Source organism: Daphnia magna, linkage group LG8 (genome assembly GCF_020631705.1).
Source record: "Daphnia magna isolate NIES linkage group LG8, ASM2063170v1.1, whole genome shotgun sequence".
In the NCBI taxonomy this organism is placed as follows: domain Eukaryota; kingdom Metazoa; phylum Arthropoda; class Branchiopoda; order Diplostraca; family Daphniidae; genus Daphnia; species Daphnia magna.
The window spans coordinates 10,427,129-10,453,896 of record NC_059189.1 but is presented as its reverse complement, the minus strand read 5'-3'; the positions used below and the strand labels follow the sequence as shown (position 1 = coordinate 10,453,896).

General features: G+C 41.1%; 5 protein-coding genes, 4 long non-coding RNA genes and 1 pseudogene across 12 annotated transcripts; 4 read left to right on the top strand and 6 right to left on the bottom strand.

Moving 5' to 3' along the window:
• Positions 1-417: 417 nt before the first annotated feature.
• LOC123475527 lies at positions 418-835 on the bottom strand. The gene is made up of 2 exons (XR_006650764.1): positions 687-835; positions 418-633 (listed from the first exon to the last, which is right to left on the bottom strand). It is a non-coding gene; the product is annotated as an uncharacterized LOC123475527 (long non-coding RNA).
• Positions 836-3,147: 2,312 nt separating this feature from the next.
• Positions 3,148-10,411, bottom strand: LOC116934455 (annotated as a pseudogene).
• A 938-nt stretch (positions 10,412-11,349) lies between these two features.
• On the top strand, positions 11,350-12,763 carry LOC116929207. Of its 2 annotated transcripts, none has more exons than XM_045178330.1 (4): positions 11,350-11,599; positions 11,733-11,955; positions 12,063-12,162; positions 12,228-12,763. In XM_045178330.1, exons 2-4 carry the CDS (start codon positions 11,893-11,895, stop codon positions 12,674-12,676), a joined length of 612 nt encoding a protein of 203 aa, XP_045034265.1. In that variant the 5' UTR covers positions 11,350-11,599; positions 11,733-11,892; the 3' UTR covers positions 12,677-12,763. The 2 variants fall into 2 exon arrangements, with proteins under 2 accessions (XP_045034265.1, XP_032792260.2); XM_032936369.2 differs by having other exon boundaries at positions 11,367-11,599; positions 12,094-12,162.
• Positions 12,764-13,583: 820 nt separating this feature from the next.
• LOC116929208 lies at positions 13,584-14,767 on the top strand. Its single transcript, XM_032936371.2, has 3 exons — positions 13,584-13,737; positions 14,057-14,140; positions 14,210-14,767. Exons 1-3 carry the CDS (start codon positions 13,584-13,586, stop codon positions 14,683-14,685), a joined length of 714 nt encoding a protein of 237 aa, XP_032792262.2. The 3' UTR covers positions 14,686-14,767.
• Positions 13,729-14,263, bottom strand: LOC116929220. Its single transcript, XR_004397705.2, has 3 exons — positions 14,173-14,263; positions 13,957-14,113; positions 13,729-13,846 (listed from the first exon to the last, which is right to left on the bottom strand). It is a non-coding gene; the product is annotated as an uncharacterized LOC116929220 (long non-coding RNA).
• Positions 14,768-15,627: 860 nt separating the features above from the next.
• On the bottom strand, positions 15,628-17,600 carry LOC116933872 (compound eye opsin BCRH2). The gene is made up of 5 exons (XM_032941547.2): positions 17,232-17,600; positions 16,936-17,145; positions 16,788-16,826; positions 16,532-16,700; positions 15,628-16,460 (listed from the first exon to the last, which is right to left on the bottom strand). Exons 1-5 carry the CDS (start codon positions 17,434-17,436, stop codon positions 15,911-15,913), a joined length of 1,173 nt encoding a protein of 390 aa, XP_032797438.2. The 5' UTR covers positions 17,437-17,600; the 3' UTR covers positions 15,628-15,910.
• A 1,103-nt stretch (positions 17,601-18,703) lies between these two features.
• Positions 18,704-20,037, top strand: LOC116933871. Its single transcript, XR_004400328.2, has 3 exons — positions 18,704-18,833; positions 19,730-19,821; positions 19,881-20,037. It is a non-coding gene; the product is annotated as an uncharacterized LOC116933871 (long non-coding RNA).
• Positions 19,966-22,170, bottom strand: LOC116929205 (compound eye opsin BCRH2). 3 transcript variants are annotated; one of them, XM_032936358.2, is made up of 8 exons: positions 22,028-22,170; positions 21,723-21,934; positions 21,396-21,605; positions 21,284-21,338; positions 21,041-21,193; positions 20,513-20,936; positions 20,297-20,449; positions 19,966-20,203 (listed from the first exon to the last, which is right to left on the bottom strand). In XM_032936358.2, exons 2-7 carry the CDS (start codon positions 21,907-21,909, stop codon positions 20,321-20,323), a joined length of 1,158 nt encoding a protein of 385 aa, XP_032792249.1. In that variant the 5' UTR covers positions 21,910-21,934; positions 22,028-22,170; the 3' UTR covers positions 19,966-20,203; positions 20,297-20,320. The 3 variants fall into 3 exon arrangements, with proteins under 3 accessions (XP_032792249.1, XP_032792248.1, XP_032792250.1); XM_032936357.2 differs by having other exon boundaries at positions 19,966-20,449; XM_032936359.2 differs by having other exon boundaries at positions 19,966-20,449; positions 22,033-22,164.
• A 74-nt stretch (positions 22,171-22,244) lies between these two features.
• On the top strand, positions 22,245-23,427 carry LOC116929219. Its single transcript, XR_006650759.1, has 3 exons — positions 22,245-22,610; positions 22,671-22,786; positions 23,085-23,427. It is a non-coding gene; the product is annotated as an uncharacterized LOC116929219 (long non-coding RNA).
• Positions 23,428-23,904: 477 nt separating this feature from the next.
• LOC116929202 (compound eye opsin BCRH2) lies at positions 23,905-26,625 on the bottom strand. Its single transcript, XM_032936355.2, has 7 exons — positions 26,421-26,625; positions 26,131-26,324; positions 25,847-26,056; positions 25,682-25,736; positions 25,437-25,589; positions 24,933-25,356; positions 23,905-24,820 (listed from the first exon to the last, which is right to left on the bottom strand). Exons 2-7 carry the CDS (start codon positions 26,321-26,323, stop codon positions 24,695-24,697), a joined length of 1,161 nt encoding a protein of 386 aa, XP_032792246.1. The 5' UTR covers position 26,324; positions 26,421-26,625; the 3' UTR covers positions 23,905-24,694.
• Positions 26,626-26,768: the final 143 nt, after the last annotated feature.

The following is a 26,768-nucleotide window of genomic DNA, read 5'->3' as shown; positions in this document are numbered from 1 at the left end:
TATATATACTTATTTTGTCGTGTAAAATAGTGGTGGAATTGTTGGGAGGAGGTGGGACAATAAAAAGAATTAAATTTTAATTTCTTTTGTGTTTGTTTTATTTCATCTTAGTTAACTTAATCCAAATCAAAGATGAACTTAGATTATTTGTCTTTCCAACCTATTTCACTTTAAGTCCAGCCATCTCAAGAGTACTTATTTCAATAGATTTCAACATCAGTGAAACATCAGTGAATACATTTTTTTCTTTGTTCTATACAACTATAGAATGCAGTCACTTGTCAAAAAAAGTGGGTGAAAAAAGACTTAAACAAAATAACTTCACATGGTGGCATCACAAAAGGAATTAACCATTACCTTATTTAACTCCTTTAATTCTGTTGAATGAGGTAATAATAATAAAAAAGACACAAGAAAGTTATTGGATATGTTTTATTTACACTGACAACATAACATTGTTGGCATTCCCTTCTGTCACCGAGTAACTCCAACACCAAAGCAACACATCAGATACCTCCAGGATCTCTGAAAATTAAAACTGTAAACCACCTTCAAAAAAACCAAGTCCTGGATTAAACCAAGTCATTGAATGATTCTGCGGCCACCACAATACATCAGGTACATCCCAAAGACCTGAAAGCACAATTTCAAAAACTAAAACTATTGACGATAAATTCTAACATTACCTGATGACACCTCCAAGAATTCAAGAGATTTAGATAGGGAAGTATATTTTAAAAAACTACTTTTTTTACGCATCGCCTTTGGAACAAATTAGGTATATTGGACTAAAGGAGATGAAAAACGTGGTAGCAAAGCCAAGCCATGCTTCCTCCATTAAAAATTTTAAATATATTCGGTACGATGTTTCTTAGACATGAATTTTTGCCATAATACCTTGAACAACTCTGCATTGATGGAATTCACAAGACTCAGCTCAAACACACGGAATCGGTGGTTAAATTTCAAGAAGATTTCAAGAAGAGAGACATTAGTTTAAGCATCCAACCTCAATCCGAAGCCATGCGAAACAGAACAGCTGACATGACAGCTGACATGTCCATAAAAAATTCTACGGAGTTATTTATTTCTCCCCTAGATGTCTTAAAAATATACAGGAGTGGTCAAGGCGCCACCCGCTTTAAAACCAAACTTGAAACCCTCCCACTTTTTCATAAGCTAAGAAAGCCCGACTTTCTTAAACAAAAAATAACTCATACTGTTTCTTCCAAGCCATATTGAACTAAATTTTCGACGTTGTCGTTGAATTTCGAATACAAATCATGTAATTTTATAGCAATATTTCACGTAACTGAACCAGAAAGTAAAAGTCAGGCTTATTTTCCTAACAGAATTTCCGCTAGATGGCGATGTAAGTGACAATGACAAAAATGATCAAACAGTTCGTCTGCTTGAGAAAAAAGAAATAGTTAATCAGCGGGTGTTACTAAACTGTGGACTTGGACTGTCCAAAATGGACTTCTAAAATATGGACTTCCCGCGGAAACCATGTAATTTAGCTTATTAAATGGCAGCTCATACAGTCTGCAAAGTGAACAATAATTCATGCATTTTCCTTGGAAAATTCCATTTAACAATATAATTCTAAGAGAACGTATAAACTATGTACTTTAACCTAAATGACAAAGCGATACATTGAACTATTTAATGTGACTTAAGGCTCAATGGTTAAGCATCGGCCAGCCATACTGTAAAGTATGGCATGTTCAGAGTCAAATTGAAATGAAATGTAAATTACTTTGATAAACCAAACGTCAAGTCACCGAACGAGGCACGATATCTCGTTTGTTTGATCTTTTGGAGGCGGATTACTTGCTAATGCATTAAAGTTCTTTATGTCAAGGAAAATATAGTACCCTCTTCCGATTTGCCTTAGCGAGTTGATACAACTTCGAGATAAGAACAATGCACCACAAAGTTTTCTATTAAAAATTGAAGATTAGTATAACGTTTTTCAAAGCACAATGTTATTAAATTACGTGAGCAATGACGCCGAGGAAGTGAACACCATTCCGATTGATGCATCTGACGGCGAAGAAACTAACCAAAAAGCAATCACTTTCCTAACACCGTTGCAAACACCACAATAAATTGCATTTCAATTAGTTGTAATCATGGGTTTACAGGCAGAAAAAACCGACAGACCTATAATTTCAGCTATGGCCTGAGATGGTTCAGAACGATCAATTCATTTCAGGAGCTCTGCATCAGAATGACACACTGAGGAGTTCTGATGTCGCCAATGGAGAGAGCCATTTTCGGTAACAGACGCATGATCGCTTTCACAGTAAACATGTGATCTAAATCTGCTGTCCAATGAAGCAGGGAGGCAACATAATTCTAAATTTAAAAAATAAAAATGTCATTTTTGTTATACCTTCGTAAAGGTGAAACCAATTTACAACGCAGTCCTGTAAAATTTCAAACCGGGCATGACGAGCAATAGCAATACATCTTCAAGACAATCAGGAGTAGTCAGATTGAAGAATGCTGCTGTGGTCCTGTTGTCGAAAGCATTGGAGTGACGGAGACGCATTGGAACGGCAGAAAATCAGGATTTAGATTTGCTGATTTTTCTGCAGCACAGAAGTGAAGTCGAGGATGTATTCTTCTTGCCATGTAATACCCGCCATTTCCGTGTAGGAACCCTTGCCATTTCCTTCATGACCCGCTCGTATAACAGGGAAATCTGAACATTTGAGGTCTAGAATTGCGACCAACCGTTTTTGCTGTGCTCATTTTTCAGTGCTGAGTACATTCTTTAGGGAAGCAATTTCACAATTCTGCAAACATACTATTACAGCACCTGTGAGGAAAAGCAGAGGGTAAAAGTCTTTTCATTATACTCTACAATATTTATTGCCTAACATACCACAATAAGCTCTAATGAAGCAAGCAGCTGCTGGAATTCTTTTCTTTAGTGAAGACACAAAGTGATTATAGATTACTTGGGTAAATTAAAGCCGACAAAGAATGTGCACAAAAGGTAAACAACTACAGGTCAATGTGTGTTCACAATACAAAGACTGAAGGGATCTGCTATTCATTAAGTATTAAATCATAGTGCCATTAACTATTTGAAAACAGATACTCAATGGAAACTCAATGGAAAGGAAACCAACATACCGTTTTCAGTCAAATCAACTTCAGGATGGAACTGGACTCTGCAAAGACGGTGTCAGTATCAGCAATTGCGGAAATAATACGACGCGAACATTTTGCGACGCAACGCAAGCCTTCTGCAACCTGGTCGACGCTGTTACCACGGGTCAGCAATACCATTTGCCGAGTCTCTAGGGTCAGTGTCTATCATGTACTTGGAACGTGGAACGGTACGGCGTGGAAGTCATAGTGGAAATGGGAGGAGCCAAAGATACAGCGTAGAAGTCATCGTGGAAAGGGGGGTAGCCAAAGGTGGCTCTTCCACGGCATACCAGGTTGCGTAGTTAACTAGATAGGCATTATCTAGAATTACCGGTAATAGCTTGGGCTCTGTCTTTTCGTAAGGCTCTGAAATAATAAAGATAAGGAATTAGAAATCCCTGAGACTATCCAACAAAGAAATGAAGTACCTAAGTGATACTATAGCAAGGTCAGGATTGTTTTCCGAGGGCTGGTCAAGCAATAACGATCCATTTTGGATGGACAACCCAACAAGCTGTCGAGATGAGCTAATTCCGTTACATTGAGATACTCAGTTAGGTTGTAATGTTGTATACATCCAGGACATGGTCTTCAATTTTAAGTGAATTTTCACCAGTGACGCGCTGAATATCCATCGGTCCAGTGATGGGTTGGACATCACTTGTGCCAGCTATCAGGACAAAATCGGTGAGATTCTGCGCGTTAGTAGCTCGCAACTTGATATTTCGGATTTCAGATGATCAAAGATGCAGTCGCCAGTATTGGTCTGGTTATCAGAGACTGTCAACATCATTGAGAAATTCAGATGACCGCCATTAAATAAGCCTGGAGTGACTTCCTTTTCGACAGCGATAAGATGGAGTGTTTTTTTTTTTGTTTTTTTCCAGAGATTGTTTTGGGGTCTGTCATATTCACTCCTTGACTTAAATATTCTTCAACTTTGCAGCTGTTGATTGTGTCCGTTTCAAACGAAACCTGTGTTGTGCAGGTTAACATTAGCGTGCAAAAAGTGATTTTTAAAAATGAAATGAGAAGTAATACCCTAAATGTTACGTGACCGTGAATCGTAATCTATGGCCACTGTACGAAATCCAAAGTTGTTCTTCTTAAACCTTTGGAAACAATATCGTTGACATCTCAGCCGTTCAGTGAATTTTCGTTGAGCAAATCATCCATTTCTGAATGTCGCTTAAAATGTACGTGTTCAATAATGGTTGCGTCCTCGTCTATCGTAGCTGCAGCTGCAACAAAATCATCCAGCATAACTCCAGCCTCCATACTCAGTGCGATGACATAACCCGCTGAACTGACGACATCGCCATAAACGGTGACGTTGGATGTGAAGAGTGTGCCACTGTGCCTGTAGAAAAAATAGCTATGAAAACATTGATAATTTCAAAATGAATGGTAAAAAATGACTGTTACCGTATGGATCTGTCGAGGAGAGTTATGCCTTGCGGAATGTTCAGATTATTAAACGTCTCTTCTACAGCCAGGTTTCCGTGAATGGTTAGCTAATCAAAAAAGAAAGTCCAAAAGTAAAAAAAAAAAATAAAATAAAGGCCGTTGTTAAAACCCAAAGAACGTTAAACATTGATTAACTAAATGCCAGAGATATGGAAGTCTCCTTCCTACTAGGCAACGCGAATCACCATATCCCCGTGTACGGTAACATCATCGGTCAACTACACTTCAACGTTGAACGTCTGGTTGGTTCTCGTCAGAAGAAATCACGATCGAGGAAGCGTTCCATGAAGGTCCGAGCAGTAATATTTTCTTTGATTACAACTTCAAATGTGCATTCGAACGTTAACAGGGATCGATTGGTCTGTTGATTTTGTCCAATAGTTTTGGGGAAGATTTGAAATATCAATCGTATAGATCTTCTGGACATGAGCAGCGTGTGCGGCTAAATCACCGTTTGCGTTAATGTTCGAGTCTATCCACAAAGACTGTGGATCCAACCACTTGATGAGATCCACGCTGTTAAAACTTCCGTTTTCCATGACCAAGTCGTCTGAGATCCGTACCCGACCCAGCACAATGTGTGTATCATCTTCATCAGTGTACAGGAAGTCATCCACATTTCGTCCATTAATATCTGGACAGTCAATGTTTCCTTGGACATCTAGGACGTCGACTTCAATACTCGCTAGGATAGTTTGCTGGCCCGAGGTGCTCAATAAATCTTTGATAAGGAGATCGTTTAGAGAATCCACTTCAGCATCGTCAACAAGCAAAGGACCAGTGAAATTGACAAATCCTTTAACAACAAATGTTATCAGACTGCACTGATTACAATTTATGATTGACACTACCTTTATTCCGATCTGGTGGGCATTCTTGTCAACCAGTACTCCGGGGAGCACGTACACGTTTATTCCGTTAATCCAGTCACTGCGGAAGCTTTCAACTAACTGTACAGGACCGACGATCCACACCGATCCGGTGAAATGGTGCTCTTTCTCGCTTTTATGTAGAATCAATTTCTCCGACCATGCCCTAAAATCAAGTGGCAACACATCGTTAGTTAAAACAAAGAAAATTAAATTCAAATGTAATGCTAGCGAACCTCATTGACGGTGTCGGTTGTAATATTGTTTTTAACTTCGATAGCGGAAAATGATTTCGTCCCTTGAATGACGATATATGAGGCATTCTTTCGCAATGTATCCTCCACAGCTACACCGTTGATGGAGTTATTGCCAACGTCGATATTACCTCGGACATCTAAACTAACCAAATCATCACCTCCATTGATTTTCTCTCCGGATTTCAGTAGCCAACGCGAGGGCAGTGATCCTCCAATAGTGAACCAACCTAAACATTTTCAGCTTTAAGACCTCCGATCCACACATGATGAAGATCAGTATGTTCTAATGAAGAGTAGCGCCATGCTTGACGGGAAAATTCATCGTAATCCAAACCGTTAATAATGCAGTATTGCACCATTGAGACGTATACGACCCTATAAACATGACGACATTATATTCGTTTCTTCGACTAGTTGAATGAATAGTTACTCACCGTAAAAGTGGTGGAGCTTGTGGAGTACCAAAGATTTTGTATTTCTTGGGAGATGTTTTTTTGCTGCGATGTCTAGTAATTCTTCAACGCTCTTAATTTCTTTTGGTGTCACAAATTCTTCGCTAAAATTGTACAGCACCTAAACAGACCCCAATAGCTAACAATTTAATCGTGGACAATTGCGGATTTTGAAAAATTACCTTAATTGTACCAATCACAGGGGATTGAGAGAAGTTCATTTGTGCGATAACGACAGTGCCGTTAGCGGTTACATTGTCTTTAAAATGAACCATGTTGTTCTTTAGTTCTTCAACGCGGGCCATAGTCCTCGTTACTACGTTTTGAAATCAGGGCATTGACATCAATGAGGCACATTTCCAAAGAATCGATTCTTCGACTCGTCGCGGAAGTCTTCTAACTAATTTGAATGGCAAAACTTTCTAAAGGCCACATAAAGTGGGCAGAATTTGATCCGTCTAGGCGAGAAAGAGTTGCAAGAAGAAGCCTTAAAAATTGTCTTCCGATGCAGCAAAAACAGGATGAAAGTGACCAGATGTATCTGATGCGTAAAACTAAAAGCGGCTCTGGAAAACATTTATAATAAACTATGAGTATTCTAATTTGATAGCTCCATTCTTGTGAGCTGATTACTTGGGAATTAAAAGTATTGAAAATAAAGAATTGTCGAATAGTAACCGCCACTGATTCTCTCCTGCTGAATGCGCATCCAGTAAACAGCACTAGAAGTCTGATCGTGCGGCAGAATTTGCCACTGTAGTAACCTTTCCTCTATAGCATTCAATAATTTAAAAAATATGTATAAAATCAAATGTTTCACAGTGTTAAGGGCAGTTTAAATCATACCTTGAAGGCAATAGGAATGTAGGAATTATTTGATCCTCCTGGAAGAAGGCACCACTGAAAAGTAGAAATGATACCGAAAAGTATCAAACTGGAACAATCAATTCAGGTCAATGTTTAGAATTTCCAATAACTCTGCATCCTCCGCATCAGTAAATCGCCTCAGACGAAAGGAGGAATCTCTGTCAAGTAGCACCAAGGGACCAGTATCGGATGACTGAAGGACACCTATTTTCCTAAGTTCAGGAGCCGCAAAATCGTGCTTCATGTCCATAGTGGTTCCTAACCACTCATAGATTCTGCAATGATGACCCTGAAATAAGTCCATTAGATAATCAGTAAAAAATGACAAAGAATTTACATACATTGCAATCTTGAATTTCGACAATACTGCATTGCACCAAGCTGTATGGCCAAAGCCATGTACAGGGTTCCTTCATGTTCGAAAAAGACACAGTCTTCGAGTACCTCGCCAGTGATGTGCCGGATACTAACTAGCGTCATCCAAACCGGGCTTTGGAGCAAATATAAACGTAACGATATCTTGCTGTAAATCGATTTCAAAGTTCCTCCACGAAAGAGACGCAACTTCGCGTAAGGCGGCCATTCCGCTGGGTGATTGAAGCCTCTAGGTGTTTCCGGCACGGCGGTTCCTAGCACATTTTCCATGATTTTCGAAAACAATTCCACTGGATACCCAGCCTCCGGCAGTTTCCTCGGCTTCGGGCTACAACTCAATTGGTCTTTTGCTTTTTTACCAGCATTGAGAGCGATAAATAACAAGTCGGGTCAAAGGTAACCGAGACCTTGTTGTACTCCAGACACCACAGTCGACTTCAACGGCCCATGCGAGATCTACTATTCGTTATAGCGTTCACCTACTACTACCTGATAAAGATAATCAATTGTCGAGGACAGTCAAACTGAACGAACGAACGGTGCCATGGAAAAAAATAGGTTACCGCTGTGAACATCCATCAACGTCGGTAATGTTCTGGAGTTAAATTCAAAGCTTCTTCAAAATCCGATTCAAATCTTTGTACAAAAGTCAAAAAGAAGGGGGAGAGATTGGTGGTTGCTGCGAATCATCTTGCTGGTTTTCTGAAAACTAAACCAAATTGACTTGCAACTAAACCAAATTAGAAATGTTTTCTAGATAAGTTAGAAACCTAGCCTTTGGGATACAAAATGTATGCCTTGAATGTTCTCGGAGGGAATGCATGGTGCTGGCTAGACTTCATTGCCTTTAGGAGGTTGGCAAATCTTTTTGGAATTTCACCTTCATTGCCTAGAGGATTCCCCTTGTTCAGTTCAGCCCAATGTCATGTTTACATTACTTGTTACAATGATTAATAAGAAGCTCGGAATACTGAAAAGCTCGGGAAGCTGCGGTTGACCTGTAAAATGATAAAATGTAGAAATAATTGGTACAACACTTTGTAACCACAAACTTATACCAACACCATTTTGAATGTGATGTCTTTCTTGGTCATGTTCCATCCTTGTTTTGTACTCTAGCCACTAAAGTTTGGTGTTTCATTCAACCTATAGTACTTCCTGGATTGACTGCTTTTTCATGGATTATTTTTCTTAAGTTTCTTTGCCTGATTTCATCAATAGATCAATGTTACTATTATCAGGAATTTCGAATTTATCACACAACAATTTCTGATACAAAATACATTTAACTGTTTGGTGAATGGGCACTGGATAGCCTCTGTTGTTTTACCTAGCATAATTCAAGAAGGCAAGACTAGTTGCAACGTATCCAGCACGCCTAGTCCGAATAGAAGAATTTGCAGTTTCGAGTGATTGTATCTATTTGGCTAAAATCCTAGATTTACCTAGGCATCCTGTAAGCTCCATGGGATTAAAACATGTCCCTGTCAGCCGGTGGTCAATAGACAATTTTGACTTTAGTGCCCCCGGCAGCCGGGGGGAAATAGGTGTGACCTTTGTCAAATTTAAGCCAGGTCAAGTAGATTTTCACCCACAAATAGCTGGTCAGCATCCCATGATCTACAACCTACTCAAATATAAGAAGATAACATATTACCAAGACTGAACCAATCAAATATGTTTTTAGGTAAACCAAAATACTTTTCGGACTACTGGTTCTCGGACAGAGGCACAGGGCCGCACAGAGCCTTCACGCCGCCCTAGACATCGCCTGCTCGGCGCCCCCATGACTTATGTGGATGCACAGAATTATTTTTCAATATCTTGGTCTTTGGCGCCCCTTGGCTTGTGGCGTCCGGGACTAAATGTCCCGTTCGACAACCCCTCTGGGCGGGCCTGCAGAGAGGCAAGTGGGTACATCTAAACATGCGAGTTCCATCTGGTTCGGGTACCGACGCAAAATCAAGATTTTCGGTCAAATGGTCTTCTAATTCCATTCCATTCAGATGATGAACATATTTTAATATTCAAATATACTGACAAAATTCAAAGAATTTCATATTTTAACCATACTTTAGGAGAACTGAATTATCAATAGGTCTTGGTTGACAAAAAGGATCTCCAACACTGTTAGGATTTGCTTTATTTTGTCCTTGCTACTTCTTCTGTAAATTAAGAGCAATAAGATATCTGAATGATACAGACATGAAAAGTAAACTATGAAGCAAATACTGTTTTCTTCTCCTACCAAGTGTCACCATCATTTCAAGTTAGATCTCTCAAATCTTTGACATGACTGCATTCACTGCTACTATCCAATAGTTCTGCAGTGGTAGTTCCTTCAATCAATCTCCATGTTAGGCAGTTGGTTGCTGTTTTAGAGAGAAACCGTCACAAATATAGATGAAATGAGCGAAAAGTTATAAATTTATACCTTTAGAAGTTAGCTATTCTATGGCTATGTGTGTCGATGAAATTGTAGTAATCCAATTTTCAGAAGGATTACATATCAAAAATATTCAAACACTTAAAAGAAATAAGTACTTTTCTATTGGGCTCTGACACACATTATGATGCTGATTTGATACACTTACTTTCAGCATGCTTCCGGTCGGAAATCTATATATAGTTACCTTCCAACAACAAATGTTTTCCAGTACACAGTTAGACCAATATCTAATTATAAAATTCACAATCTTATCATACAGACAACCAGAGTCATAGAGGGGAGAGATTATCATAGAGACCCTCTATGACTCTGAGAAAACAATTCAATTTTTAGGCACCCAGCTGCAATCAGCCGGTTTTGGAATCTTGGCTTAACTCCTTACGCGCCGACTCTGAGATAACGTTATGTCAAAATTATTATGTAATTATGTCTACACGCGACCACGAGTTACCACCTACAGACGTAGAAAAGAAAACCATTATGCATTACATTTGCAACCGCCATCTCGTAGCAGCTCAAGCGATTTTGTGAATAGCCATCTATGGAACGCCATTTGACCCACATTTTCAGACAACCCTAAAACCCCTAAACCCTAACTTTTTAAAAGACAGATTTTTAGCGAACATTCGATAACCGATTTATCATGCAGTATCCATGTATAGTTCCAATTTTAATGATAAAAACTCTTAAATCTTGTCCACTGAAAAGTAAATCGTTCAAAAATGTGGCGCTACGAATATTCATTAGTTCCGCCTTTCAGGGGTGGTATCCTCTTTCTCTATGATCTTCTCAAATAAATTGTTAACTAGAGAACATGAGCTGTCTATTAAAAAGTTAGTCAAAGTCAAATGGCTTTCCGTATCATGCACCGAAAGGACTAAAAGGAAAGACGTATGTCATATAGTCCTCTCAGTATACAGGAATGACATAGCTCCTATTATTAGTAGTCTATAGGCATCACTCTGTTGCTATCATGAACCAATGACACGGAAAGGCAAAGGTGTTCAATGTGGGAATCGGGGGTCAGACAGAGACGTCCAGAGCAAGGTGGACAACGTTGCACGCAAAACACCCTGTAGGCCTAGTATGAGAAATAATATTATTATGAGCGATTGTGAGTAACTGACCATCTGGAAGTCCGAAATAGGCAGGGTTTCTACACACTGTGAATCGGTTACACCGTATGTACGTAGGAGGTTGCAAAAAAAATGTGGCGGTTTTCCCTATATGCTTTGCTTGCTATACCTGACACAGTTCTCTGCAACCTCCTATACGTGCACAATGACGTTCAATGAATCGTCGCCAAGAATCCCTACAACGGTCGGCTTATAAGCTTTTGCTTGGTACTAAGTCTGTTGCATTTATTTATTTTTTCAAGAAAGACATCGTCATGTGATACGTGAAACATAATTTTAAAACCTCTAAAATAGTCCAGCAATTAGCCAAATGCTTCCATCTCGTGGTCTGCTGTAGACTATACGCAAGGAACGAGCAAACGCGTTTGGAATGAAAACATGTTCCTTTCCCTTTCCAAAATGTTCCAACAATGGCAGTCTTAGCTCCAGCGCTGGACCTTTCGCAACTATCACTCTTCTGTTAGCCTCGCTTCGGTCAAACAGTAATCTCCTGTTCTATACGGTTTACCATTTGTTTCGGTAAATATAAAGACATTTTACGCCACCATCGAGCGCCAATCCGGTAATTCAAATTTTGGATTTAAACCTTTAATTTGTTTTAAGGCTATATTATATTTAAACAAAAAAAAAAAAAAAACTAAAAAATGTGTTCAACCCTAACAAGTTACAGTCGTGTTTTATTTTTTCACGAAAAGATGGCACTGATGTCCAATAAAATGCCATGGCATACGGCCGTCTACCTGATAGGATTATTCACTTCAATGAACACCGTAAGCTGCTCGGGCCGTGGAGAACAACAATTTCGTTCTCAAGTCCTTTGGCATTCTTTGGTGGTACAAAATACGACGACAGTGGATGAACCTAAACACTTCGATGCAAACAAAACTCCTTTTCAACCGAATTACGACTATGTCGCAGGTATAGTAGATGTCAAGCAACCATCTATATACTTGTTTTCAATTCTATGATAAAAATGTAGAATGATGCCTATGCGTAAACGAGAACTGAAATGATTATTCATTTAGCCTATCGATTCTTTGCAATCGATTGAAACAGAGACATTCCCGGATGACTTGACTAGATTTACAATGGATTTCACGACACCCGCATCAAGCAAATCAGTAGGTATGTAGACCGTTGAATGAATTACAAGAATTACAAATAAGATGACAGGTCACATTCGAACGTAGTAAAGACGGTTTTGCCAAATATGAAGACGGGAACAGACGCTTCGAGAAAGTCGCACATTCTTTTCAACGCCTACACGGAGCAGTCTATCGGGCGCAATTCCAATGTGACCTACACCAAAACAACGGCTACTGATGGCCATCACCCGGTGAACGGGACAAGCGGCATTTACACAGCCAAGACGCCAGGATTTTATGGTTTTATCTTTCACGCGTTAACCACCGACTCGAAAAATGTGTTGCCCATGGCTGAATTGCAAGTGAACGGCGTCGCAGTAGCCACAGCTGCCGCGTTCAATGGTGGCACTTATAAGACTCTTACGTTGATTGCTGGAGCGAAACTAAAACAGGACGATTGCGTCTCGATTTTCGTAGTCGGTGGGCCGTTATTCGAGAACGTCAATAAACATAGCAAACATCGTGCGTCGTTCGCGGGAACACTCATGATTTAGGCTTATTGGCAAATAGAATATCATATCATGTTGGAACAGTCGTTGTATTTTCCATCAAACTGCTGACAATATATAATAGTTAAGAGAGAGCATTTCACTAAATCTAAAGTATAGACTATACATTAACTTGAAGATAGCCTAATTATCTAAACCTACCTGAAAAATCAGGTAAGAGGACGTGATGGATGAGGGTCTAACCTTCAGGTCATTCGCCCCAATCACAACAATAAAACTCCAATTCTAAACGAATTACAGGTCACTTCCTTCTGCTCACAAAGGCGCTTACCTGATATGGGTATAGTTAAAAACGTTTTAGAAGGAAACCCATCACTTTCACCGTCTCTTCTTGTTTGCTTCGATCTTCATATAGCTTCCAATCAGAGTGAAGGTCACCACACGGTTGGCTGCTAAATAATTGCCGATGCGTCAAAGATAAGAAGTCCTTGTTTCACTGACCTTTACCTCTTATCCTTTTCTTGTACCACTTCTCGCACAGGCTGATGGAACATCAAAAACAAAACAAAAAACGAAACGACATGGCAACAAACTGGCCAGTTGATCGTGCTTGACAACCTATCCATCACTCGTTTTCCCTCTCAACCATCTAGTCGATGTTTCAGAACTTTACGGCAAAGGTATAGATTGTAAACAATTTATGAGGCTTCTCGCGCAAACACGAAAGGAAGCACATCACATCAAACCCAGTGGCCATTTCTACATTTCTTCGTCGAAAGCCAACTGTGGTATTTCCCTTTTGGAATTATTCGCGTTCGTGTTGGCACTCATCACGGAGCCTACGCGCAGTATATAGTCCACGTGTCGAAGGATTACGAATGAAATAGCAGAACGTCATTACCGAAGACAACTCCCGTTTGGCTGTACGGTTTCCGCGCACGATATCGCCGTAATGGGACCTAAACGGATATTGACGATTGTTTTGCCTTTCATTTTGTTATTGTGTTGTCAGCGTGTGAATTCGAACGGTAATAAAGCGAACGAAATGAAGAACAATCAAACGACCAGCATCTTCTTGTCTGACAAGACGAAGATGACATTCACGGGTAATTAAAATTCATTCATTTTTTTACTGGTTGCTTTTAACGAGGGTTGTTGAGCCGCAATGGAGACAAGGGGGGGGGGGTGCAGAATCACTTTCTTGGATGTCACTTTCTAAAAATGAAACAAGAAAACGTGCTAATTAGACTTGTTGAGCTAGACTGTCTGACCTCTGGACAATAAGTTGCAATAAAATGGATGAGATAGGAAAATTCTTTACTCACATAATAGGCTATATAACGTGCCAAGATAATGCAGTTATCCACAGAAAAGCGGTGATTAGTTGATGTTAGTTGAAGTGTTTTGGATTTTGTTCTTCTGTAGGCTATACGATTGCAGGGATTGATGGCAGTGCCACTGAGCTGAAAGCAGATGCCTTGTCTGCATGGAGGACAAACGTTTACATTGGTAACTCAACTTGTTCTATACGTCAAGCTCACCAAAGGTAGTGACAATTCTCTTTTTTTCTTCATTCAGGTACTGTGTTTGGAACACCTTCAAAGGCCAAAGCAAATTCTAACGAAACGTTTGACAAGAACAAGCAAGGAATCACGTTCAATGTTTCCACCAAGCAACGGACTCGGCAGAATTCCACCGTTACCTACGCCTACCAGCACCACTCAAACCACCAAAACGTTACGTTTCTGGCCATCCGTGGTGCCTTTACTGTCTACGCCACTGGCCCGTACTTGTTCAATTTCAATGATGTATTGCTCACTGCAGGAAACAGACATTCTGGCACGATGGTTCGATTGCTCGTTAACGGGATAATACGAGCCGTGCTGGCGTATGATCGTCTTAGAATCTCCAATCTTCCAATTGTCCTACTAAATCTGGAACGTGGCGATCGAGTTCGTGTATTCGTGTCTGCTCAAATCCACGTCAACGGCACAGACGATGATTATACTCAATTTTTCTGGCATCAATTTGTTATAGGGATTGTTCCAGCATAACGCCAATGTGTCCACAGTAACGCTCCTACAGATCTCAGTTCAATACACTGATGTGCATGATGTGCCGATTAGAATTGCATGACCCGAGTTGTGAAAACTTACACAGCCAAACTGCATACAGCAAAGTATATGTTGGCTGTTTAGGGATGGTATAACTGTGCTTCGCATGCTTATTTCTCACGAACATTTGTTGCCGCGAAACTTGTTTGGATTCAAAAACTTGAAGAAATACAAAACTTCTTTCAAGTCCCCCTTTGGAAGCCAAACAAATGAAAATCCCGCAGCAGCAAAGCGAGTCTGCTCGTTCTCAAAGTGTTATAGAAAGGAGAAATAGATCCACGCTCTTTTTGGTCAGCTCATGTAACCAACCCTCAGCTCATGTAACTAACCAACCTGATTCTGCTTCGTCGCCTGACGTATTAAGATGCTTAAGTTTAATGCCAATTTGAAAAATGAAATGGCTTCCTTGTGTTTAATCATGCGTTTCGGCCATATATTATCCGACTACGCTGCAGTGCAAAATAGCGCCACATTACGGTACGTATATGGCGCTATTCAATTTAATTTTACAGGATTGCTGTGCAATCGAACATCATCATACATCATGCACACATGCCTCTTTTTCCGGTATCATCTAATTGAATGGAAACTAGAGTACGGCTTCACCCCAAACATCACATCTTCGCCAGAATACAGAGCACATCCAATGTATAGAATCAATGAAATGAAACGTTCATAGTATAGCTGAAGCTGAAGTATCGGCCCACAACTATACTTAACCACGCACTTTCAAGGAAGAAACCACGAGCCTTTTCCCATCATATAACATATAAAGCCTTATACCGGGAACTTGATCCGGACCTATCCTTGTACATGAGTCTATAGCCCATATATAGTCTCAATAATCATCGAGCAAACGAAGACGACCGATTATTGCGAGTATCAGCTTGCAAGGGTTAGTTTATTATATATGGATAAATATATAGTACATCGATTCAAAAAAGATTAACAATAAGGAAAACACAGGAGCGACAGGAATATCATGTGGATACCTTCCAATAACGCAGGGCACCAAAGTTCACTCATATTATGTAATAAATGGGCTCTAACAATTAGCAGCTTACGACTATTTCTACAATGAGTTTTCTTTAATTATGTGACGCAAAGCAAAGTTCGTGGTCGAAATGATTGAATGCGGTCGATGGGATCAATGATGACGATCATTTCACGAGGAGGACGTGTCCGTCTTGACCGTACCAATCGAGTTGTTGTCGCCATTTGGGTTGCGCTTCGACTTGCGATCGTCAACGACGATGCACAGCCACGGATAAAGCTCCTTGAGGCACTCCCGGTACTTTGGGTGCGACAGGGCGTAAATGATGGGATTGTAAAGGGCCGACGTTTTAGCGCAAATGATGGGCAACTCGGACATGAGCGGCGTGACGAAGGCGGAATCGTGCCACGTGCCCACCATGGCAATGGCAGTGAAAGGCGTCCAGGCAAAGATCCACAGCATAATGTTGACGACGGCCACTTTGGCAGCTCGGATTTCAGCCGAAACGGCCTGCTGTTCTTCATTGTTGCCACTTCTCAGCGAGGTGACGTTCATCTTCTTGGCCTGTTCGCGCAGCTCTTGTTCGTGCCTGAACACTGCCTTGACAATGAAGAAATAACAGCCAACGATGACGATGATCGGACCGCCATACTGGAAAAAGCACGAGGCTAAAATGTAGCTCTTGTGGTTCATGGTCGTCGTGTACGAGTCAAACGAGCACCTGTCCGACAATCAATCGCGCATAAACGGTACAATAGATATAGGTCTATATGTCTAGCAATGTTCACTTACGTGCCGAGCATGCCATCCAAAGCGTAGAGACCCCAGCCAACGAGTGGCGAAAGGGCCCAACCGAAAGACCAAACCCAAATGAAGGTAATGAGCAGTGATACTTTAGCGTAAGTCAGTGGCTTGCCGCTGAATCCTTTGACGATAACGTTGTATCGATCCCAACTAATGACTATTTTCGATTAAAATAGATAAAAAGACAGGCATATATACGTAATCAAATCAATCGATGAAGTGCAATCGAATTGATCAGACTTACTAGTTAAGGTGGTAATCTGACCGTATCCGAAAAATGCTCCTGTAATTATATAGGCGGGACAATTATACGTAACGGAAATGGATTTTAAATGTGTAATATGTATAGTAGCCTATCTATAGCTTTCTATATAGAAAGGATGAACATGTACCGCAAAAGGCGTGGATTTGACATCCCATGTAACCGAATTGCCAAGGTCCTCCCAAGAAGAAACAATAGACCGACTCTGGAATGAGAGATAACATCAGCATGAGATCGCAAACTGCCAAATTGATGACGAGCATGTTGGCCGGCGTTCGCAGTGCCGTGAAATGGCTGAAAATCTTCAACACCATGACATTTCCAGTTATCGCCATGCTACCTGCAAATAAACACATTCAAATTGAATGCAGCACGATTAGGTACCATCATATTTCGAAAAATTACGATTAAACAGTTTAAATATACCCATAATCAGGTAGTAGAGAGCAAAGAAATAAGACCATAACGGGTGGACGGCCTTCTGAGTTTGCCAGTGTGGATGCAACAAAGGTTTGACGTAATCGGGAGCGAATTTGTAAACGGTAAACGAATCCGGAACGGTCCACGGGTCGAACATCTGATCCTGAACGTAGGCTACTGGCACCAGCGTTTCGTTCATGGCCAAGAACATGATGTATATTTAGTGATCCCGTCTCTCCCGAATTACGTCAAACGGACAATCAGAAAGGGATGCTTTCAGGTGTTCTGGTGTGAGACTATGGCTCGACAATGAAACTGATTGCCACACGAACTTGTTGTTCGTCTTCGCTAGGGGGGATGGTAATGACTGGTTGATAGGCAACACCGTTTATATATGCACACACAGCCATCCGCAGAGTATTAAAGAGGGCTAACCGAATGTCAAAACGAAATCTTGGCTAATTGGATTGCATCTATTGTCGGTTTTCCCCGTGCTGACTTTCTTGATACCTTATTAAAGTCTTACGATAATAACGAGCTGGTGGTCAGCAAGAGAATGCAAAGGTTATAGACCATATAACATTTACTCAGTTACCTGTTATAGTTTAGGTTCTCTTGTTCTTCTTTTGCCATTTCAGAGACAATGTGTACTGCCACATGTTGGCTGTTCTTTGTTCATTTACCAAAGCAAATGCAAGTTCGTGCGTTACTTCAAAAGATCATGTCACGCGTAAGCCGTTCATTTCTTGCCATTCAAAGGTTGACACTCTGCGTAAACGAGATCAACATTATACCAGACAGCATCAGGCAAATCATAAAACCTGTAATATTCTCACAGGCCCAACAAAAAGGTTGGGATTACACGTGGAAACGAAACCTCATCACGGATAACCAAAGGAATTGTTCTCACGTCATTCTACATGGTCAAGACGATTTGAGTGGTTTTCCGACTAAGTTTAAATCTTTGGAAAAATATGAAAGATTATGTATGACAGCAGATCTGATTTTAACAGATTATAATTTCCCTGTTTTTGCAGTTGTACGGTTCTCTAAACAGCTGCTAGTGTTTTCATTTCCTATACCTCCACTGTTAATGCTTTTCTTTGCTTTTTTTCTTGGACGAAACACGCCTAATCCACCCTGATTACGTAGAACGCCACCCTTTCTAGGAGCGATTGGGCTCATTTATGGGGCGTTTTCTTCCTTATTTAATTTTTGGTTTTCTTCATGTTTTTGTGATGTTTGTTTGTTTTCTTGCCAGGTGACAAAAGTAATCCAATTACTTGTCGGGATGTCAAAACAGTAAACCGCCGTGAAAGTTGTGGTAAGCCGTGGACAAAACGTATAGAGTCTATACGGCTTCTGTTGCTTACGTTTGAGAAGAGATTGACCACACAACAAACGTATCGTCGACGACAACAAAGTCAATAAATACAAGCGAAATTCGCCACAGCTCTCAGTCTGATTTCCATCCTGACTCTCGATTAGGTATTAGTGAATAACCTGCATCAGCAAGTCGATACAGGAGTACTAATATATCTATACCTGTATATCTACAACACTGTTGGCAAAATTCTACCTTCCCCTTTTTCGAATAATGGAGTTAAGGTAGGCATATATACAGGCAATTAAATTTGATGTTATTTGATGTGATTGGTTGGCAATTGATTGACATCTTTCTCTGAAATTATTTTCAATTTCAAATTGACGTGAAAACCGAGTAGACCTATACTACTATATGGAGCTGTAATAATCCTCCAATGCAATGTAATACATCCAAATTGTTGACGTATATTTTGATAATGCTGTTCAGTCAGACGAATAAAAGCGTGGGATGCTAAATTAACATGTAGCCTATCACAACTGAAAATAGAATTTATATACTATGTACGGTTCATGTTGCCTTTCGATAAACGTATAGTAGATTTGGGAATCCCCCTATATGGGCCTAACCGTCAAGTCACATGAAAGATCGCAAAAGTTCCATTATAGTTGGGTGGGGCCTGTTTCATTTTGCTATACAGTAGACCTAATTGGGCTCTTGTGGAAGCTCTCATGGAAACCCATTTCATCCAACTAAAACTGCCAATTGATTGGCACCTTTGTGATAACACATCCGGGGAACGCATCTTCTTGGTTTAACTAAAACAATATGTTCACAGCTATGATTAGACCTCATTCAGTTACAGCGTTACAGCACGTTGAGAGAGAAGTCAAGGTTCAAAAACCCACATAAACAAAAGTCGAGCCTAATTTCGAGTGTCGAGTGCTCAACAGATGAAACAATTTTCATTGCGTCTATTGATCATCAATTTTAACTTGATTGATGCTTCTTTTTTTTCGATTTTGCAGCGATGATTTTGTTGGCTGTATATTATACCATAGTAAAGTGTATAACGAAACTGGCCAGTGAATGTTCTTATTGTGTTAGTCGGCATATGCCCTGTGCAATCTAGTTCCCGTTTTTATTTGTTTAACCCGCTTTATTTGTGAAATTTTTATAGTTTTCCTTCAGAGTACGGATGAGAATCGGACCGTCTTCCTATCGAGCCCTTGACAGTTCCGTTTCGTTCGAGTCAAGGGGGGTTTACAACTTGTAGGCAATAGCATGACTGTTAGCTCTGTCGTTTTCTATTTTTCTCGTTTTCCTTGTAGTTGTCGCTGTGCGATGATGAGGAAAATGCATCTGACATTGGAAGGGAATCAGTTATCGTGAAAGAAAGAGAACAAAAGAGAACTGTTTTGATTGCATGCTTGGGTTGGCGTATATTTCGTTATCTATCAACAGTGAATTACAGGCAAACAGAATCATATTATAGCGGTGTGTGTTCCTTATACTCGTATATACTATCTATAAGGTGTCATCGAAAGATGATTGCCCTATAACGAAATTCAATTGGATCTTGAGGTGGGTTTTGTTGGTATATAATAGTTAATGATGAGATTATCAACAGATCGTTATTCTATCCATATAGTCTGTGGCCAATTGTCAACTATCCAAAATCGTTCTTTGGCAGCGGTTAAATAGATGGCGAGTCTATTACGCAGTGTAATCGACATAATGTAATTATGTTGATCCGTCATCCCGTTTTCCATTAGGCCTGGGTTGTTGCGGATGAGGCTTCCGTCCTAGTCGAACCAGTCGACTGGTTGTCTCCTCCGTGTTTGCTCGACTTCTTGGTTTCGACAACGATGCACAGCCATGGGAAGAGCTCTTTCAGGCACTGTATATGTTACCAAGTAAAAAGAAAAAATGAATTTCAAAAAGATTGGACCATACATTATACCTCTCGATATTTAGGATGCGACAAGGCATAGATGACTGGATTGTAAGCGCAAGATGTCTTTGCCAGGATGACGGGGAGTTCGCAGATGTAAGGCGTGATCTTGGAGGTGTCCCCCCACGTTCCCAGCATGCAAACAACGGCGAACGGGGTCCAGGCAATGATCCACAGCGTGACGTTGATAATGGCCACTTTAGCGATGCGGATTTCGGCCGAGACGGCCTGCTGGTCGCTGTTGCTCCTCAACGAAGTGACGTTCATCTTTTTGGCTTGTTGACGTAGTTCGTCTTCGTGGTGGAACACCGCCTTGACAATGAAGTAGTAACAGCCAACGATGACGATGATCGGTATCACGTAGAGGAACATGGTAGAGGCGAGAATGTGGCTCTTGTTGTTCATGTTGGTGGTCAATCCATCGAAAGAGCACCTGTTGGTGGTAATCATGAAATGTGTCCCATTTAGAAGTTAGGCCACAATGTTGAATGACATAATCATTATATTCTTGATTGGGTTAATGTAATAACAGCTTACGTTCCAAGCATCCCGTCCATTGCGTAGTATCCCCAGCCAACAAGAGGACACACCGACCAACCCAAGGCGTACATCCAGCTGAAAACTATCATTGCCGAAGCCTTGCCGAAAGTCAGTGGGGCGGCGTTGAATCCTTTGACGATCACATTGTATCTGCATGTGTAACACAAAAGCATTTATACATGCTTTCGATGCCAATGTCAATCGATCAGCTTATGTCATTTGATGGTTTACACAACCTACCGATCGTAGGAAATGAGGACTAGCGTGGTAATCTGGCTGTAACCGCACAGGGCACCTGATAACGTCGAAAGTTATGCTGACTGAATTTCAAAGTCGAAACAGATCATCTCACCGCAGAATGCGTGAATTTGGCAACCTAAATCGCCAAATTGCCACGGTCCGCCGAGGAAGAAGTTGTAACAAGCCTCGGGCAGGAGAGTAATCATCAACAGGAAATCGGAGACGGCCAGGTTCATCACGAGCATATTTGCTGGCGTTCGCAGAGAAGGGAAGCTTCCCAAGATTCTCAGCACCATGTAGTTTCCACCAACGGCCACAGTGCCTGAATGATTGAATCGAATTGCTTATATAATACCACAGTTTCATTCACAGCACTAGGCTAATAAGCAAAGGATGTATAGTATATATATAGAGAGAGAGACAGTGTGACATCGATTACCAATGACCAAATAAAGGATTCCGAATAAATAGTAGACCATGGGATGAGGAGCTTTCTGCGTTTGCCAATGGGGATGCAGGAAGCTGCGGATCTCTTCCGGGGCGAAATGATAGACGGTGAAGCTGTCGGGAATGGCCCATGGATTAAATGGCTGTTGTTGAGCCATCGCAGTCACGTTAGTCTCCATCCTATAAAAATGCTACACAAAAAGACTGTGACGTTCCAAGAAAACGTCAAGTTTAATTGAACCATCAATGAACTTGCATCAAGTAAGCACAAATGTTTGGCAGACTGTGTTGCTATACTTTACGTAATTTGCGGCCAAAGAAAAGGTGTTGAACGTTTTCAGATTTGATTGGCTGTTTGATGCTGAAAACTTGAACTTGGCCTTTTTGTTGTTGATCTGACTTTGTAGCGTTGACTTTGCTGACTGCTGCCAAAGTACCGAACTGCACAGCAGCCGTCCCTTTTTATGTCAGGCAGATTTGCCATGCAGTCCAGTATAGAGCCTGAAGGCGCTGTCGCATCCGATGATTAATTGAATTACAAGCCTAAAAGAAATGGACTTTGGCTGTAGCGTGAGACATAAATAGCCATCGGAATTAGATAATTGGATAATAGAGCTATATTTGCAAATCTTCTTATTTATGAACTTTTGGTCTTCGTTTGTCCTTTTACCTGTAAGGCACGGATACGTTGAAGATCCGAACGTTCTCGCCGACATTTAAAAAACATTTATTTTCTTTCTCTCTTTCTACCAATTCAATAGGATTACACGTGATGTACAGCAAAACGCACGGTCCACTTGGGCCATTGTGGGTTGTCTCACGACGATTCACACCGCTGTGCTGCTGAATGCTCTAATAACGTTTGCGTGTGTTTACCACGGTATAGCAACGACGGTAATGCGCAAAAGGTCATCAGCAGTTACCTAGAATTTATATATAGTGCCCAGCAAGGAGGGTTGTGAGACAGTCCTAACCGAATAGACGTCAAAGGAGGTTCTCTGCCACGAGGAAAAAGCACTTCCAAATGAAAGACGTTTCTTGTGTTTTGAATGCTGGGTAAGTTCGATAGTCTGCATACCTTTCAACTGTGATATAAAGTATATATAAGTCTAGATATGATTAACTGATCATCTCTTCGTACTATCTAAAAGAGCCAATAATCTATATACATGGCCACTATGGTCATCCTAATAGTTTCTTGACATCAGATAGATTTTGGGGGGGATAGTGTCATACCACTTGTTTTGATTTCCTCCCGAATAATGGCCGAATAGGCTTGCATTGTACGTTAATGTCTCATAAGAATGCATATTTCAAAAGTGCACACATCATTGCAAATCTGCATCACTGCTAGGCAAAGTTTATTTGGGCGATTCCAAGACGGCCAAAGGAAAGAACAATCAACTCGAACGCAACAGATGTGATGCGTCTGAACACAATTCTTCCATTTCACGTCCCCAAGGCAATTAGCAGCCGTATCACAATTGAGAACGTTCACTCAATTGTGTCGGACACATAGGTGGCAGTCGAGATCAAGGTGAGTTGCTTTCTGAAAATCAGTTTATCCCTACGGCCGTTAATCCGCATGCGATTAAGTATAAAAGAGAAATTTCGGGTCAGTGTTTGACAGCGATTTAGCTGAAAACAATACCTTAAAAGATTGTAGAACGATTCGTATAAGGCTATTAATTCCCTGTTTCCCGATAGAACAAACAGCATGTTGTTCGTTATCCTGTAAAAGACGACTGTTTGTTGTATGTATAGTTTTTGCAGGAGGGCTGTCGACGCTCTGTTGTATTTCTTTTATGGCACGGAATCGTGGTATTACATCGTACACGTCTTTCAAAGCCTTTTCAAAGAAATTCGTGCCAAAGTCCTAGGATCCTTTGATCCCGTCAACGTGTAAGCCAATCCCCTCGACATAATCCAGGCTTTAGGTATTAGCTTTGTTTATCTGTGAAGCTGCTTACGCAAACCGTCGATCTCAATTCCGTCCGTGGCACAAATCCTTAAGCTTTATTAGGTTAGGTGTCCCTTATTTTGGTATAGGATTACGTAACATCCCTGTTATTGATGGTGTTGTCCTTAGGACAGTGCCAACGTTTCTCTTTCTCCAGTGAAAAATCAAAGAATTTCATCGCTTGATTCAATCATTGGCCGATAAAGACAAAGTGTTGAATGTATGCTGGGTCGTATATTTTTGTTCTCTATGAACTGCGAGGTACATACAATATGGTTTACATATAGTTAGATGTCAATTAGACCACCATCATATCAACAGAAATTAAATAATATCATGTGTTGCAGGTTCCTGTATTTACTTTGAACCTGTTCCACACCGGTCACACAAACGGATAAACACAAATGGTAAGTCCAGCATTCCAAAAGTTCAGAATCCCTTCTTACGTAAATACTGCTCCGCAATAGGCGTCCAGACCCCAGCCGTCCAACAAATTCCGCTTTTCAACTTTTGACGGCTTCAAGATAAGCTTGGCAGTGCACAACGTGAATTCCTTGACTGTAAACATTTGCCAACAGGGCAGAACTCTTGATCGCTATGGTTACATGCAACTTTGCCTATCATAAACAATGGCCTTTTTTATACCTGTTACGAAAAAATCGAATAACAATATCCACTACTACTCGTAAAAGTTGAAAGCGAAACTTAATATTTGAATGTAGGGCGTTTTCACGTGACCAGTGCGAACTAGGACTGTACTCGTAAAACTAAATGGATGCGAAAAACGAAACGGAGGCGGTTACAGGCTTATTGTTTAACGAAGATATGTGTAGGCTATAGATGAGAAACGACCCCATCTAGCAGGTATTGGCTGCCGTTTTCATCGAGAAATCATTTCTGTCCAGTTTTCCGTGTCGATTGTTGTAGTATACAAATAGCGTGGGTCGGTTTTCGAATGAAATTTGATCGATATTGGCGAGTACGTCATGATCGGTGTTATGCTTTCAAGCTTGCGTCGTTGCGGAAGCTTCTGTTTTGGTCGAACCGGTCGATTGATCGTCACCGCCACGTTTGCTGGGTTTCTTCGCATCAGTGACGATGCATAGCCACGGGTAAAGCTCCTTCAAGCACTGTGAATGATTCATGAAAATTGTAAGTGATGGCGTTCCATTCATTCGGCCACTATGAGACAGTGCGGGCCCTTCAAAGTGTGAATTGTACTACATGTAAATAACACCGTACCTCTCGATACTTAGGATGTGAAAGAGCGTAGATGATGGGATTGTAGGCGCACGAGGTTTTGGCCAGAATGACGGGAAGTTCGCAGACTAGAGGAGTGATTCTGGACGCGTCTCCCCAAGTGCCCAGCATGCAAACAACAGCGAAAGGACTCCAGGCCATGATCCACAGCGTGACGTTGATAATGGCCACTTTAGCGATGCGGATTTCGGCCGAGACGGCCTGCTGGTCGCTGTTGCTCCTCAGCGAAGTGACGTTCATCTTCTTGGCTTGTTGACGTAGTTCGTCTTCGTGGTGGAACACCGCCTTGACAATGAAGTAGTAACAGCCAACGATGACGATGATCGGTAAGACGAAAAGGCAGATGGTAGTGGCGAGAATATGAGTCTTGTTGCTCATGTCGGTGGTTAGTCCGTCGAAAGAACACCTGTCAAAACGATTGGTGTTGTGGCAGCGTAGAATGTTAGCCACTTTAGGTATAAGATTGTTGTCGCAATGGCTACTTACGTTCCCAACATTCCGTCCATGGCGTAATACCCCCAGCCAACGAGCGGGCAAACGGACCAACCAAATGACCAGATCCAACCGAAAGTGATGAACATGATCGCCTTGGAGAAAGTCAATGGAGCTCCATTGAATCCTTTAACGATGACGTTGTATCTGTACGGCAGAAAACATTTGGAATTTTGGTTAGATTTCACTTGAATTTACCTATAGATTCGCTCAATCCAAACATGTTTCCGTATACTAACCGATCGTATGAGATGAACACCAAAGTCGTAATCTGACTGTAACCACACAAGGCACCTGAATCGACATAATAAGGCAATCTCGTTGTTAGCATTGTGTCGATGCAACGCGCTCATACCTGCTGTTCAACACATTAGCCAAAATTATACATAGTAAAACCAACCAACCGCAGAAAGCGTGAATCTGGCAGCCGAGATCGCCGAATTGCCAAGGGCCTCCCGTGAAGAAGTTGTAGACACACTCCGGGATGAGTGACACCATCAGCAAAAAGTCTGAGACGGCCAAGTTCATCACGAGCATATTTGCCGGCGTTCTGAGCGACGGGAAGCTTCCCAAGATTCTCAACACCATCCAATTACCACCGATGGCAACCGTACCTTTAGTTAGAAAAAAAGAAACAAAAAACAAGTTAATCAAGTGAACATTTGGAACCGATTCAATTCGGACGCACCGATAACCAAGTACAAGAGTCCGAAAAAGTAGTACAGCATGGGGTGAGGTGCTTTCTGGTTGTGCCAGTGAGGATGCAGGAAACTGCGGATCTCTTCCGGAGCAAAGTTGTAGATGGTGAAGCTGTCCGGAAGAGACCATGGGTTGTATGGTTGCTGTTGGGCCATGGCCGTCACGTTAGAAAATAGCGCCATTCTGTCGTTGGAATTGAAAATTAAGAGTCAGTAATCAGTTCATCTGCTAGTCGGGCATGTGTATGAATCGATTGCAAACAAAGAAATGAGTGTTTACTTGTTGGTTAGTTGGTTAGTTAGTTAGTTAGAATATGACTGGCGTTAAATTTCCGCTGTTAAAATACGTAGCCTTCAGTTGAGTTTGTGTAAAGTGCTTTCAAGTTGTTAGCTGCTGTCTGCTGGCGAGTGACAAACAAATGACTGTGACTTTACGGCTACGACGTTGGCGACGACTGCTGCAACAGTAACGAGCTTCTACTCGTGTCTTTTGTTTTATACTTTGTACGGCCCCGTCACTAACTCGCACATCTTGTCTTGGTAGATTTGCCCCCCCACTAATCAGATAAGTTCAATTCATTCCTTTTCGAAGATTACGTCTTACAATTTTCTTGGCCTTTACAGGCGC